This window comes from Pongo pygmaeus, chromosome 1 (assembly GCF_028885625.2).
Source record: "Pongo pygmaeus isolate AG05252 chromosome 1, NHGRI_mPonPyg2-v2.0_pri, whole genome shotgun sequence".
NCBI classification, from domain to species: domain Eukaryota; kingdom Metazoa; phylum Chordata; class Mammalia; order Primates; family Hominidae; genus Pongo; species Pongo pygmaeus.
Window position 1 is genome coordinate 224,938,830 of NC_072373.2, and position 14,984 is coordinate 224,953,813.

Sequence of the window (14,984 nt, forward strand, 5' to 3'; positions counted from 1 at the left end):
ACCCCAGCACTCAGCTGGTTCAGGGAGACCAGTGCAGTGACCACGAGGGGCCAGCGATCCGTGGGCTCTCAGGGAGGGGACCTCTGTGCCTCACGTTCCCCACTCCCTATAGAGTCCAACTTGAGGGGGTCCACCCTCGTGTGGATAGCAGCCTGCTGTCATGGAGGCTTTTGGGGCCGGGCCTGTGACCTTCCCAGAGCCAGCTGGGGAGCAGTCCTGGGGCTGCCCCTTCCAGAACTCCATACCCTGGGGTGGGTCAGAGTGCAGGAGGAGGGCTGGCCCTGGGGGAAGGGGCTGCAGAGGGGCAGGGAAGGGCGCCAGCTTGAATGGAGGGAATGGCAGCCCGTCCCCTGGGTGTGGCCGCGTCATGTTGATCCAGGCTGTTATTTCTTGCTCGTTAAAGATGGTCTTTGATTCTTCACTGAGGTGTCCTGGGGCCCACGGATGTCAATGTTGATGTTGATAAAAATAGCCGCTGGTGGGGCAGGCTGCCCGGAGAGGGATTTGCAGCTCTCACTTGGGGACTGCCCACATGAGCACGAGTTCTGGGCTTGGAGCACGTGTGTGCTCCGTGCAGTGAACCTGCATGTGCATTCCGTCCCTCCAGATGTGCCCTGGCGGCCCCTCCTCCTACTCCCAGTTACCTCCCTCATCCCCATGTCAGCCTTCTTCAGCCTCCTGTCTATTTTTAGCTCCCTTCCCCAGGGCCTGGCTGACACGGATGCAGCCTCTCTGCTTGGAGTTGCATCTCCATGAATATTTTATGCTGGGGGCTGCCGCACCCGCTCCGGGCAGCTGCCAGCACTTCCCGGTCTCGTATTAGAAGAGGCCGACTCAGCGCGTAGAGCCAGGCCTCCCCGTGGCAGTGCCCTCTGACCTTGAGCTGACGGGGGCTGGAGAAGTGGCTTGTGGGGAGGGACAGCAGGAGGCAGGCGGCAGCAGACAGATGTGGGAAGGCTTTTCAGCCTGCAGGAGGGTCAGAGCCGTATGTCTGCTGAAGCAGAGGACGTCCCTGGCACCTCAGGTTGGGGCTGTACTTGCCTCTGATTCTTGCAGGCAGGGGCATTGTAGCCTCTACAGGCCCAGGGAGTTGGGGCTGAGAACTTGTGGGTCCCAGCCTGGGCCTGAGGAGGAGGTGTAGACAGGGCGGGGTGAGGGGCTCGCCCAGGCCCCTGACCAGGGAGAAGCCTGTAGCCCGTTCCGTGGCTGTCAGGGCTGAGTGAGCGCCGTGACCCCACTGCTTCCCGGGCACACTGGGGAGGGGATGTGTCCCCAGATTAGCCGAGGCTCCAGCTGTGCAGCCGCATGATGCAGGGCAGGGTCTTTGCAAAGCTTCCAAACTGGAGCGAGCCCATCCCAGAGGGTCTCTCTGGTGCTCAGGAACACACATCTCCTGAGGTGGCCAGCCCAGGACTCCGAGCTTCAGTCTTTAGCCACTGAAATGTTTTCTGGATGGAAGTGGGAGGCCATCTTTTTTTTTTTTTTTTTGAGACGGAGTCTCACTCTGTCGCCCAACCTGGAGTGCAGTGGTGCGATCTCGGCTCACTGCAACCAGGTTCAAGCGATTCTCCTGCCTCAGCCTCCCGAGTAGCTGGGATTACAGGCGCCTGCCATCATTCCTTATTAATTTTTGTATTTTTAGTAGAAATGGGGTTTCACCATGTTGGCCAGGCTGGTCCCGTGATCCACCTGCCTCGGCCTCCCAAAGTGCTGGGATTACAGGCATGAGCTACCGCGCCTGGCCTAGGTGTGGCCATCTTTACCTTGCCTTTTAGAGCTGCCTCATGCATAGCCAGGGGAGTTCCAAGAACACCGGGAAAACGCACCCTTTTGAGCTTTGTCCACTCGGACGTGCCCCGACCTAGAAGAGGCCCTGAGACCCTTGGGCCCCATCATGTTGAGGGAGCCCTACCAGGCCGGGGGCCATTCTCAGCAGGGTTGTTTTCCGGTTAGGAAGCCAGGGCAGCTGGATGCGGAGGCTGCTGCCTGTTTCCTGGGTGGGCAAGGGACTGGAGGGGCAGGGGAGGCTTCCTTTTGGGGGGTGCCTGGGTACAGGTCATTGAAGCCGGAGCCTTCAGGGAACGCCAACCCCTCTGCGAGCTGGTGCGTCTGCTCACAGATGCTTCCCATCCCCAGACAGGAGGCGGGCACCAGGCATGGAGTCACTCGCCAGGGGTCGCACGGCCAGCAGGCCCATCTGGGACCTCACTGCCTGGGAAAGGGGGCCGCTCGCTGCCGTCGTCGATGCCACTGTGCTTTCTCCCAGCCAGGCCCTACTGCGAGGTCCTGGGAGGAGCCCCGCCTGAGAACCCTTCTGTGCGAGAACCTAAACCCTGGGAGTCCCAACGCGCTGCCCACCCGCACCGCGCCGCCCACCCACACTGTGCCGCCCACCCACACCACGCCCACCGCGCTCAGCCCAGGGCCTTTGCTTCAGCCCCAGATGATCTCAGGACCAGTGCTGGGCAGGTGACTGAACCTCCACAGGCCACTGTGAAGTGTGGGGGTTGGGGCACATTTTAGTGGAAAGTTTTCCGCTGCATTTTGATTCTTTTGCCTCTCCTGGGGCCTTATGTGAGGCGTGGCCTCAGCACAGACCCACACAACTTTCAGAAGGCTCTGGAACATGGTGCCCACCTCGCTTCTGCTGCTGCCCCATGACCTTCTCCTGGCCTCAGCTGATTCACCTGCATGAGTGCAGGGGCCGGGTAAGCCCCACGCCAGCCGAGAGGACAGCGTGGCGTGGGCCGGAGCATCCGGAAGGAGGGCACTGTTTGACCTGCTGTTCAGCTGGAGGGGCAGGATGGGCCCCAGGGCTGAAGTCTGCTGAAAGGCCCTCTGCAGCCTTCTGGAAGTTGTCTGCCATGCAGTGCTGAGGGCCACAGCTTTGTGACGCACTGATGTGGGGGCTGCAGACAGAGCAGGCTGGAGACACCTCTTGGCTGTGGCTGTCTTGAGCCATCGCCAGGCTGTTGCCCCAAGTCCCCTCTCCGTGCCTTCTCAGTGATGCTGTAACTGGAAGGTCCCTCGACCCTTTGCACTTAGGAGAAAGCATGGGGCAAGGCTTTCTGTGGTGGTGGCCGCCGCTCCCCACCCCCAGGACCTGCCTGACCCCCAGGCACGGTGTGCAGAGGGGCCTGGGGTCCTTGCATGGGCCCCGTTCCTCTCGAAGAAGCCTCAGGAGCAGAGGTGGCCATTCCTGACCGTGTCCAGGCCGGGCCAGGACAAGAAGAGAGGCCCGGTCCCAGGATGTAGGACAGAGAGAGAGGTCCCCACGTGGGGCCTTTGTCATGGGGCAGGGCCCTAGGGTCTCTGCTGCCTCGACATCCTAGACACCCTGTTGCCGCAGGCTCCTGCTGGCAGGGAGGGGCCGCACCTACTCCCAGAGAATTTCACTAGCAAAAGAGTGGGCGGAAGCACTGTGTGGTGGCCGCACACGGCCTCTGCACTCGCCCTGGGATGGGCACCACCGCACCAATGTGAGGGCTCTTACACCGGCTTCCTTTGTTCGTTTGGCCAAGATTGAACTTTTGGAATAATTTTTTAATTGTTGACTAGTTTAGGAAATTCAGCTGTTACTGGAGTGCAGAAGGTTGACGGTGTGTTCCTGGAAGGGCTTGGTGAGCCGCCTGCCGCGTTTGGTCATTAGTGAGGGAAGCCCTGCCCCCCTCCCGCCCCCACCTTGCTGCCAGCCCACAGGCGTGAGTCATAGACTGGAATATTCGTGAGGCTCAGAATCCAGTGTCGTGCTCTCTGTTCCTTTTGCCTGCATTTAGCGGGAGTCAGTCTTGTGATGGGAAAATACCTGCATCCTGAAGCTGCGCCTGTCACCTCATTGGTTAGCGCTTAGGAACATCTGGTGGCCGGTGAGTCCCACGTGCCTAGAACCCGAGGCATGGATACTGAGAAGGAGGTTGGTGCAGATGAGAGCATGTAGCCCTCCCCTCCAGCCTGGCTCTCGCCTTCCCTCTGCCTGAGCCCAGACTCTTTCTCCAGCCACCTTTCATGTTTCCGCTCTGCACATATCTCTGAAAGATCCACTGTGTCCAGACAGCCACACACTGGCCCTTCTGAGCGGCACTGGTAGGTAGCTCTTCTGATGCCACCACGGCGTAACCGGCTGCGGGGGGTTAAAAAGCCACCTGGGCATGGTGAGCTGCTCATGTTCTCCCCCTGGAGGTTTACAGAAGGCTCTGCTCAGAGCCAGGCCTGGGGGGCATACAACAGAGTGTGGGATGGAGCCTTGGGGCCTCTCTGTACCCACTGCTGTCAGATTTGTGACACGGACAGAGTGAGCACTGCCAGGAGGGGGGCTGCACCAGGGGAGGCCCATGGGTGGGATTTCCAGAGGGTTCAGTGAACCGAGGGAGCATCCCAGCTAGACCCAGGGCACTGCGGAAGGTGAGCGAGAGGCCTGTCAGGGAGGCCTGGAAAGGTTGTTGGGCCCACATGAGGTCCTGGCCATGGGACTTGGAGTTTTTCAGCAGGGCGAGTTCATGCCCGGAGTATCCTGGGGCTGGAGGCCGCCCACTTGGCTCAGCGCTCTCAGCAAGGGGTGTGGAGTGTCCTGGCAAAGGCCCTCTGTGGCCAGACACACGTCTTGAGCCCTGCGATCAAAGGTGCAGGAAGAAACAGGCCCTGCGCTCCACACAGTGATAGAAAGGATGCAGAGGCCTCCCCACCTGTGTGTGCAGGATCAGAAGCAAGTCCCCAGCATGGCCACAGAGCTGGCCCATCTCCAGGGGGATGGCCAAGCCTAGGTGTGCTGGACACTGTCATCTCACCTTTGTCACTGTTGCAGGCTCCTGTTCAGACTCTCCATGGTCTGAGCCCCCTGGAATTGGTTGCAGACAGATGATGCCAGTGTTCATTGAGCAGAAGTACTGGTTTTGAATCGTTAACATAAAGACCCTCCCTATTTAGAATTAAGGCTTTTTGATCTTCATTTGTTTGATCATTCATTCATTCATTCATTCGTCCATCCAGCAAACACCTCCTGTGCCCCTGCTGTGTCCAGGCACGGTGCTGGCCTCCAGCAGGACAGGAAGGGTTCCACAGGGCATAGCACAGAGTGGGCACATGCAGAGCAGAGGTGTCCCATGAGCACGCGGCTTCTGGCCCAGGCCTAGCCCACAGTGGGCACTCAGCAGGTGGCAGCTATGATCATTATTGGTGTTGTATGGTGGGGACGGCCGCGTTCACACTCCCGGCACAGAAGTTGCGAGCCAAGCGTGCCAGGACCACAGCACTCCGTGCCTGCAGGAGGGGCTCCTGAGAGGCCACCACCCAGGCCCAAGTCCTGATGCCTCTTCTCCCCTTTGTGGCGACGATCTCCCTGCCTCCGCCAGCAGCCTCCCGTTGGCCTTTACGCCTCCTTTCTTGGCCCCACTTGGGGGCAGTTTTTTTGGAGTCTGAGCCAGTGCTGCCGGGTGAGGGGAGCCCCTGGTGAGGGTGTTTATGACTCTCCACAATGATCTCATTATTTGAGACTTCCGGCTGCTTTCTGCTGGAGGCTGGTGCAGTCCTGGGTGGATGTGGAGGAGGAGGTAATTAACCCAGGCCTGCAGCTGCTGGGAGATGCCACAGCGGATGGCGGACAGGCTCCGCTAAGGCAAGGTCCTCAGGTGGAGCGAGACCCTGGGGGCACAGGTGCTTGTGAGGCTGGTGGTCCTGGTGCTAAGCTCATCATTGCTGGCTTCTCCATGCACAAGGCCCCTCGCCCAGCCGTGCTGAGTGTCCTCAATAATGAGATGTTTTCATTGCTTTTGTGATTATCCCAAGACCCCTCTTGTCTCCTGTTATAACAGGGAGAGGGCATGCTACGTGGCTTCCTAATTAAGAAGATCTGTGTCCCTTAGGCTTACAGGAAGTTGTTATATCACCACTGGAAACCCTTTTTGCTCCATTCATTAATTACAAAAAGGACAAGCTATTGATTTTACCGAGGGTGGAACTTAGTCACTCGTCCTCCCTACCACGTTCCAAATGTGTGTTCTCCAAGCACAGAAAATGCAAAGTGGAAAGCATTTGGTTTGCAGCATTCGGCTCTGAAAGCCACAGGCTTCCCCTCCAGTGGAAGAGAGCCCAGAAGACAGCAGCTGGCAGGAAGCACTAAGCGGAGGGAGGAAAAAGATGCAGACCCCAGGCCCAGGCAGCCACCAGGCTGCAGGGGAGCCAGGGGCTTAGTGCTGAGTGCCAGGCGGTGCTCCCTGAGCACCAGGGAGGGAGTGTACTGTCAACCTGCTACCCGGGAACCCTCCCCACCCCTGTGTCCCCGTGGGTGGGCATGACACCCTAAAGGCCCCGCTGCGTTAAGGTGACCCCGGGCCATCTGGCCTTGCTTTGGGGCAGCCACATACCAGCAGGACAGTCCTTGGAGCAGCTCCCGGGCTGCACTTGGCCTCAGGTATTTGTGAGGACAGCAGGACCACCACACAGACGTACACGCATGCACCAGGGACCGAAGACACATGTGCACACACACGTAGGAGCTCACACGTACCAGCACCACAGGAAGCACTTTGCCATGTCACTTTGTTGAGTTCCTGTTTCCAGGTGAACAAACCTGGCCCTGGGCCACACAGCTGGGCCCGTGGGACTCAGAGTCCTGCTCCTGGACGTGGTGCCCCATCCCTTCCATCAGGCAGGTGCCCGGGATACATGGGGGTCATGTGCCCTGAGCTGCCCTTTGCCACATCATCTTTTCTCTCTGGCATATTCTTGGGGAGCCCCAGAGGCTCGGAGGAGCCTGCCTGAGGCCACAAGTGGGTGCCCGGCAGCTGGTACCACTGGCCAGTGCCCCAGAGGCTCCAGTCCTTCCCCCACCAGCAGCCTCGGGGACTTGAAAGAGACATCTGTCTTCCCACAGGGCGTTCTTTTCTCCTCCACCTACCCCCAACCCTCCATTAAAAACAGCAACAGCCAACAACGTATGCATTTATTTACTTTGCTGGGTGGAAGGAGATGGCTGCGAGGAGGCAGCAGCCGGGCCGTGGATGAGGCCTTGTGCTGGAGACATCTGTCTTGCTCTGTCAGCTTCTCACCCAGCGGGACAAGGTGGCCCCTTTGTCACTTGGGTAGGAGAACTATTTAGCAGAGCCATGGCCTGGGGAGGCTGGCTGCCCACCAGCAGTGAGCCAGTAACCTACCATGGGACAGACACCGCCCTGCCTCCCTTTGTTCCACCTCCCCCCGGGTGGTGAGCCTGGGTCCTCAGGCACCTGGGACGTCCCTGCCCTTGACTGCCATCTTCATAAACTTCCACCCTGGAAGGATGCCCCTGGGCACTCAGGGAGGAAGGCCGCCTGTGCCTTGGGAGGGCAGCGCTCATGGGTGGGCACTCCATGCAGTGACGTTGAGGCTCCTGGGCTGGCCTCGACTCTGTCTCAGAGCCTGGAACATCCAGCAGATACCACCATCCCGGGAGACAGGAAGAGCAATGGGGCCCACACAGGCTCTCAGGCTCCCACACATCCATCCATCATCAGACAGCATTTGCTTTGTCTGAGGGCAGAGCCTGGCTGATGAGTTTGCTGCAAATATTAAACAGCAGGGCCACATCAGAGCCGTCTTGGGGCCCGTTGCTGGGCACCGGATTTTCCCTCGGCCTGGAGCTGACCCTGAGAATGACCTGCACCTGGGTTCGTGCCCGCCTCAGGCTGCGTATTGACTGACCTCATGAGAGAAGCCGTCACAGTCTTCGGCCTGTGGCACTGGGAATGCTCGATGGCCTGGTGGCCGCTGGGGTGGAAGCAGCTGCAATGGTTTGGGATAATATGGCTGAGGGCAGGGCAGGGCCCCCGCCTGGGGGAGCCCAAGCTCAGCAAGTGCTCCTAGGCTGCGCCGAGGGCCGGGGTGAGGTGAGGGGAGGCAGGGAAGCCCTTGACCCTGGTTCATCGTGGACACCCTGCAGGTCCATCGCCTTCCTCACTTCCCGTGGACGAGTCCCATCCCTAAAAGCCCCTCAGCATAGGACGACCTGGAGGGCAGCCCCCATGCCCAGGTTTAAATGGAGGCTCTCCCCTTACCCGCTATGTCACTTTGGGCAAGTTACTCAGCCTCTCTGTGCTTCACTTCCTCATTGGTAAAAGTGGACAGTCATTTCTGTGCTGCTTGGTGGGGTTGTTGGGAAGACCCTGATGTGCACAGCCTGCCTCGACCTAAGCATGGGTTGCGCAGGGAATATCCCCTTATCGCTCTAGTCCCTGCCCCACGTGCACAGCCCATGTGGGGGCAAAGGGGTGGGAGGGCTCTCGTCTGCAGTGCCTTCTGCAGGCCCAGAGTTGGGTGGGTGGTCCTCCCACGTCCTCGGCGGCTGGAGGGCTGTGGTCACATCTCTGGTAAACATGCCGAGAGCTGTGGGAGTTACTCCTATTCCACTCCCACGTGGTCATGGAGGCCAGATCGTTAGGGGACTCGAGGGCTCCGCTCCACTGCCGCGTGTGGCTGGCAGAGGTGAGGACCGGGCTGTATGAGGCCCTGGAGGTTTTCTCGCTCTTAGGCGCAGATCTCCCTGCCATTCGGGCCGTGCTGCATGCGTGGGGCCTGGGGCCCATCACACACCTGTGAACTGGACCAGAACGAGCATGGTCCTGAGTTAGCTCTTAGCGCCTCTTGGCGGGGAGTGGGGAAAATCACGCCTGTGCACAGCCCAGACGGCTCCCTCAGCTCTGCCCGCAGCCCACCACTTGTAAAGCCTAGGGAAGAAAGGAGGTGCCTAGGGAAAAAAGGAGGGGCTGGTTTTCCTAGATCTAGGTCTAGTTAGTTTTTTGCCTTTCTAGCTTTTTAATTATAGAAAAGGTCAAATATATGCAAAAGTAAAGAGAAGAAAGAATTCCTGTGTAGTTATTAGCTCAGGGCCAATCTTATGCGTTGACAGCCCTGACCACTCCCCCACCACAGAGAGCTCTCACCTGTGGAGGTTTCCTCTTTTAACAGCTTTATTGAGATGTAATTACATGCCGTTCTGTTTACCCACTTACAGGATACGATTCAGCAGGTTTTCTTCTATTCACAGAGGTGGACATCCCCCGCCACAGTCTATTTCAAAACATTTTATCACACCAAAAAGAAGCACCACCCTTTAGCCACCACTGGTCCCCCAGCCCCAGGCAACCGCAAATCCACTTTCTGCCTCTGTGTATATGTCTCTCCTGGACATCTCGTGTAGATGGGGGATAGGCAGCCCCCTGTGACTGGCTTCTTTCACTGTGTTGTTTTTAATGCCTGGTTGAACATGGGCTGCAGGGAGAAATTTGGTCCCCACAACCCTGCTGTGAGGTGGACATTGGCCCATTTTACAAAAGAGAAGTCGATGTGAGTCAGTGGTGAATCAGGATTCACACCCGGCTCCAGGGTTGAGGATGCTGGGCTGGTTTCCAGGCAGAATGAAGAGACTATCCCAGGAAGGGCGCACAGCATGGTCGGGTCCCAAGGTGGGCAAGCCTCTGCCCGAAGCAGCCCGTCCCAGAGGCCGGGCAGAGCTTGGTTCCTTATGAAAGGGATCCTGGCCAGCTCAGTTTGAGAAAGGCAAAAGTTAAACAGATTTGAGACATTTCAGAACCTTCATCCCAGTGTGCATTGTTTATTGTAAGAGGCCATTTAGTGCATAGATCCCCAAACCTGCCTGGCACAGACCATCAGAGAGGCTTCATCTCCCAGTGGAGTTGGGGAAGGAGCCTAGAGGATCTGCAGACACAGACAGGCAGGCAGGCAGGCATCTCCTGACCTGGCAGCGCTTCCTCAGCCCCTCTCCAGGGCCCTGGCCTTGGACGGGCCATTCCCACCAGCCCCCCAGGACACCCATGATAACAGCTCCTAATCTGGTGGCATTGGCTCCGCAGAGCCATTTGCCACCTCTCTTGGTCCCTCCTGGTCCTCTGGTACCTGAGAGCATGTGGCTGGGGACTCAGGCACTTGGGGACCAAGTTTCTCGCCAGTCTCCCACATCCGCACGTTCCCAGGAAGTTCCCTCTCCTCAGGCCGGACCTGGCTCCTGTGGGCTGGGCAGGGGCTTCAGCTGTGTCCCTTCTCACTCCAGCTGCCTTTCCTGGGCCAGGCTCACTCTCTCCTGCTTTCAAGGATTCTTTTCCTTTCCAAGCCCCTTGCCTTCTTTCCTCTTTATGGAGGGCAGATACTCCACCAGCTAGAGGGAGGACCCGAGCCAAGGGGCCAGGCTTTCAGACTGGGAGGTGCCTGGGTGTGATCCAGCCTGCCCGTCCCCAGCTCTCCTGCTCCCAACCCCGATGTCTCCCAGGGCGGCCACAGCCACTCCAAAGCCAGCAGAACCCAGTACCAACCCTATCAGGCCCTGTTGCCTCGTCTCCCAGCTCTGGGACCCCACGCCCACCCTACAGCTTGCTCCGCCTGCTACAGGGTCTTCAAGCTAGGCAGGAAGCCAGGCTGTGGGCGGCCGCTCCTCTGCTGAGCCTCGGTCTTGCCGCTGCAGGCGGACAAGAAGCTGCAGCTTCCCTCCACATCACCAAGCAATTCCACAGGGGAAGGGGAGGACAAGGCCCCTATATCCCATCCTGGTGGCTTTGACCTTGCATTCTTGGCCACTTCAGATGTCCCCCATTTGGGGCAGCAGCAGATGGAAAGGGGGCAGGGCCCTGCTACACAAGGTGTGGTCCGCGGGCCACAGCGTTGTGTCACCTGGGATCCTGTTAGAAGTGAATCTCAGCTCCCAGACCCACTGGATCAGAATCTGCATTTACAAGACTGGCAGATGATTCAGATGCACTTAAAAGTTCGAGAAGCCCTGATCTAGCACATTCTGCCTCAGTGTGCACAGAGGTCTTCAGCTGTGCCCAGCAGGATGTAGCCATGTGTGTCTTCAGGGGAGCTTGTCATCTGCAGGGGCTGGGCTCTGTGCCCTCCAGGCCCAGGAAGCTCAGGGGTCTTGCCCACTTAGAAGTGCTGCTAGAACTGAGAAAGAACATTTCATTTTCCCTGGACTGTTTCAGGTCAAATTGCATAGCCTCAAATTTTATTTTTAAAAGTCAGCCAGAGATCAAACCATAGCAGCGGGAGGGACTTCTTCAATAAAGTGTCTTGGAAAAGCAGTTTTCCTGTGTACACCGAAGACTCTTCAAAGGGGGACCAGGACCGCTGCAAGGAGCGCCACCTATTTCTTTAAATACCCGAAGATTCCATTGGCTCCTGGCCGGCGAGGTTTTGACAGTTTACACCTGGTGACATTTAGAGACCGATTTTGGAGAGAGCTGAGGGGAGGAGGCATTTGGTATAACTTGACATTACATCCTCTGGCTGACTGCGCTCTCTCTTGCCAATATACCATTTGTCTATAAAACACTTAGGCCCAAAAATAGCTGTACAGTTTGGTGCCATTGTGGATGAAATGAAGGGCAACTGCCCCATCTCTTTGGCTTTCAGACACCCTCAAAATGTTGCGATGAAATGTCCCAGAGGAATTAGCACAGCTCATTAAACCTGAATTCCCAGCCAGGGTAGGGCCAGTCAGAACATGGCGTTGGGACAGATAGGACCTCAGAAGTGACCACCTAATACTCCAGGGGTGGCACCTGCCCAGGGGCCACAAGACTTAGAGTGAAAGGGGGTGCCGTTCATAATCGCAGCCGGTCAACAGGCATGAACCAGGACCGTCCTGGGCAGAACCCCATCTTTGGCCAAATCCCACCTGTTCAGTTGGCTCTGCCCCCAGAGCAATGAGATGGGGTCCCTGGGGTCCAAGGTGCCGCCTCCTGAGTGTACGGTCCAGAGCGTGGTGACAGGGTTCCCTCCCAACAAAGCAGGCCTATTGCTCCCAGCACGGGGCGGGGCCTTCTCAAGGACACAGGCAGCACAGCATGTGCCCACTTCTCTCTGGGGCGGTGGCCGTGTGCAGCTGGCTTTCCCCACTTCTCTCTGGGGCGGTGGCCGTGTGCAGCTGGCTTTCCCCACTTCTCTCTGGGGCGGTGGCCGTGTGCAGCTGGCTTTCCCCACTTCTCTCTGGGGCGGTGGCCGTGTGCAGCTGGCTTTCCCCACTTCTCTCTGGGGCGGTGGCCGTGTGCAGCTGGCTTTCCCCACTTCTCTCTGGGGCGGTGGCCGTGTGCAGCTGGCTTTCCCCACTTCTCTCTGGGGCGGTGGCCGTGTGCAGCTGGCTTTCCCCACTTCTCTCTGGGGCGGTGGCCGTGTGCAGCTGGCTTTCCCCACTTCTCTCTGGGGCGGTGGCCGTGTGCAGCTGGCTTTCCCCACTTCTCTCTGGGGCGGTGGCCGTGTGCAGCTGGCTTTCCCCACTTCTCTCTGGGGCGGTGGCCGTGTGCAGCTGGCTTTCCCCACTTCTCTCTGGGGCGGTGGCCGTGTGCACCTTTACTGGGAGTGCAGCGAGTGCAGGGTCCCTCTTCCTTTCCACTTCCGTTCAGCTCCCATGTTTCATTATCAAGTGCATTTTCCACCTAAGTCCAGTAGCAAACAGGCCCTGGGCTTGGAGTTCACCTGCTGTGAAAGGTGGTGTGAGGGTGTCACAGGGCTCAGCACTTCACTGACTGCTCTGACCCACCGTGCCCTTAGTGTCCCCTCTATGGAGCTCTGCTACCTGTGGCTCCTGCGGCCCCTCAAAGCATCTCAGCTAAACATACTCAGCCCAGTCAATGGGCCCATCAGCAAGGTGGGACATGAGCCACATGCCTGCTACCCGGCAGTCCCAGGAGGCCAGCGGAGCCGAGGCGGCGTGGTACTCAGCAGCCACCAGGGGTGGGGCAGATCCCACGGGTGGGAGCAGGGCCCCAGGCCATGTCACAAGGCCACGGCACTGGTTCTGCAGTGACCCTAACCTGCCTGTCTCTGTGTGTGGTCCACAGCCCGAGACCGAGGACGAGAAGAAGCGCTTTGAGGAAGGCAAAGGGCGGTACCTGCAGATGAAGGCGAAGCGACAGGGCCACGCGGAGCCTCAGCCCTAAACTCCCTCCTCCTGCCACTGGTGCCTCGAGTAGCCATGGCAACGGGCCCAGTGTCCAGTCACTTAGAAGTTCCCCCCTTGGCCAAAAACCCAATTCACATTGAGAGCTGGTGTTGTCTGAAGTTTTCGTATCACAGTGTTAACCTGTACTCTCTCCTGCAAACCTACACACCAAAGCTTTATTTATATCATTCCAGTATCAATGCTACACAGTGTTGTCCCGAGCACCGGGAGGCATTCGGCAGAAACCCTCGGGAATGCTTCCGAGCTTGCTGTAGGGTATGGGAAGAACCCAGCACCGCTAATAAAGCTGCTGCTTGGCTGGACCCACGCGTCCTGGGTAGTCATTTGTCTTGGGGGGGCTGCTTTCCCAGGGGGTGTGGGACGTTGGGGCTCCCGTGGACAGTCTCAACCCTCCCAGCACCAGCACCTGCGTGTACCCTAGAACCTCAGGCACAGCCACACCGATTGGTGTCCGGCTGGTGACTTGCTGGCTATGAATGCCCATTTCCTGTGGGTCCCTGGTTTGGTGTCCTGGCCCCAGACAGCCTGGCTCCTTGGACCTCATAGGCAGCCCAGATGCTGGGAGGATGTGGGCTCAGGGCCACGCTGCCTGGTAGGAGTGCCAGCACCCCACAACCCCACTGTCTGGCTTGCAGAGGATGCCGGCTCTGAGCCTGTGTGGCTTTCCTATGAACAGGGTGGGGCTGCTGGGAAAGACTCAGAGAGGTGATGGTGTGGAAAGAGCCGAATGTGGCCTGGCTCAGCGTGTGGGAGCCGCACCCTGACCCAGCCTCTTGCTAGAAACTGCCTAGATACCCCAAAATCCTGTCTGAAGGAGCCCCCCAGCTGGCGCCAGGACTCCGTGCCTGATGTGGAAACTCCCCCAGCCACTCAGGCAGGAGGCTGCCGGGATGGCTTATAGGGCAGGGGTCTGAGGGACAGCACGAATGTGTGTCAATGCCGTTGGTGTGAAGCTGTGGGCACAGTGTCACTGACATATCTGTGCATGTGCGTGTGCATCTGTCTCTGCATATCTGTGAGCACATGTGCGGTGAGAGTATCGGTGTAGCAGGGTTGATCTGTGCATCTGGCCCAGCCAAGGCCACTACAGGGGCCAGGACCCCACCTGCATCCATGGCTGAAAAGGAGGCCCTCCAATCAAGCACACCCAGAAGTGGCATCTGGGAGAATGTTCCCAACTCAGTCTGTCCCTGAAGCCCCAACATCTGTCCTGCCGCCTGGAGAAGACTGGCCCGTCAACAGCTGCGGCCTCGCACAAGGCTCCCTCTGGCCCCTGGAGAGCGAGGACTCGGCTCCAGATGTGCAGAAACACCAGCCAAGAGCTTAGGAATCTGTCTCGGGCCCCAGTCACGGCTGACGGGGTTATTTCCTGTCTGGGAGGGGGTTGGGGGTGGGAGGGACAAGCTCGGCCACATGAAGCTTCTGCCACACCACCCTGCCCCTTGGCCCCCGGGGCTGGCCTAAGCCAGCCTCAGCCCCCAGCTCCACCCATGACCCATGCCAGAATGGTGCCCTGGGTTCAGAGCAATGAGGAGGCCACCCTTCCCAGCTAGCAGAAGGCCCAGGGCTGGCCACAGCAGTGCCTGAGCCCAGGGGCTCACTGAGGGGACCAGTTCCCTAAAGCACCCACACCCTTCAGTTGAAGGTGGGCCCCGCATCAGACTCCCTAGTTCAGTCCTGGCTCAGCCGCTCATCCGCGTGGCTTTGGGCAAACCAGGCACCTGAAAACCGCCTCCCAGGGGCACCAGGCATTTTGCAGCAGAACCAAGCACAGCACGAAATAAGCCAGGGCCCCGGGGCAGCCATCAGAGGCCATCTCCCACCTGCCCTAGAGCCAGCTGAGGCCGGGCAGAGGCACTGGTGCAGGCAGTGGGTCAGCTGGGCTGGCAGAGAGGAGCCAGGCCCAGACAGAGGCATGGCTCTCCATGGCCGTGTGTGCAATCTTAACTGTGGTGTTTCTAAGCGGCATGACTCTCGGTGGCCATGTAATTAAGTGTGGCGTTTCTACTGTTTCACCCCAAGTCACAGGCGAGACGCTTAG

The 14,984-nt window shown here is 58.7% G+C and overlaps 1 protein-coding gene across 1 annotated transcript in view; it reads left to right on the forward strand.

The window, feature by feature from the left end:
* ACOT7 (acyl-CoA thioesterase 7) overlaps window positions 1-13,245 on the forward strand; it is a 128,209-nt gene extending 114,964 nt beyond the window's left edge. Inside the window, exon 9 of the mRNA XM_054441777.1 lies at window positions 12,822-13,245. Within this exon, the coding sequence (XP_054297752.1) occupies window positions 12,822-12,920 (99 nt within the window). The 3' untranslated portion in view covers window positions 12,921-13,245. The remainder of the gene's footprint in view (window positions 1-12,821) is intronic.
* The last annotated feature ends 1,739 nt before the right edge of the window (window positions 13,246-14,984 follow it).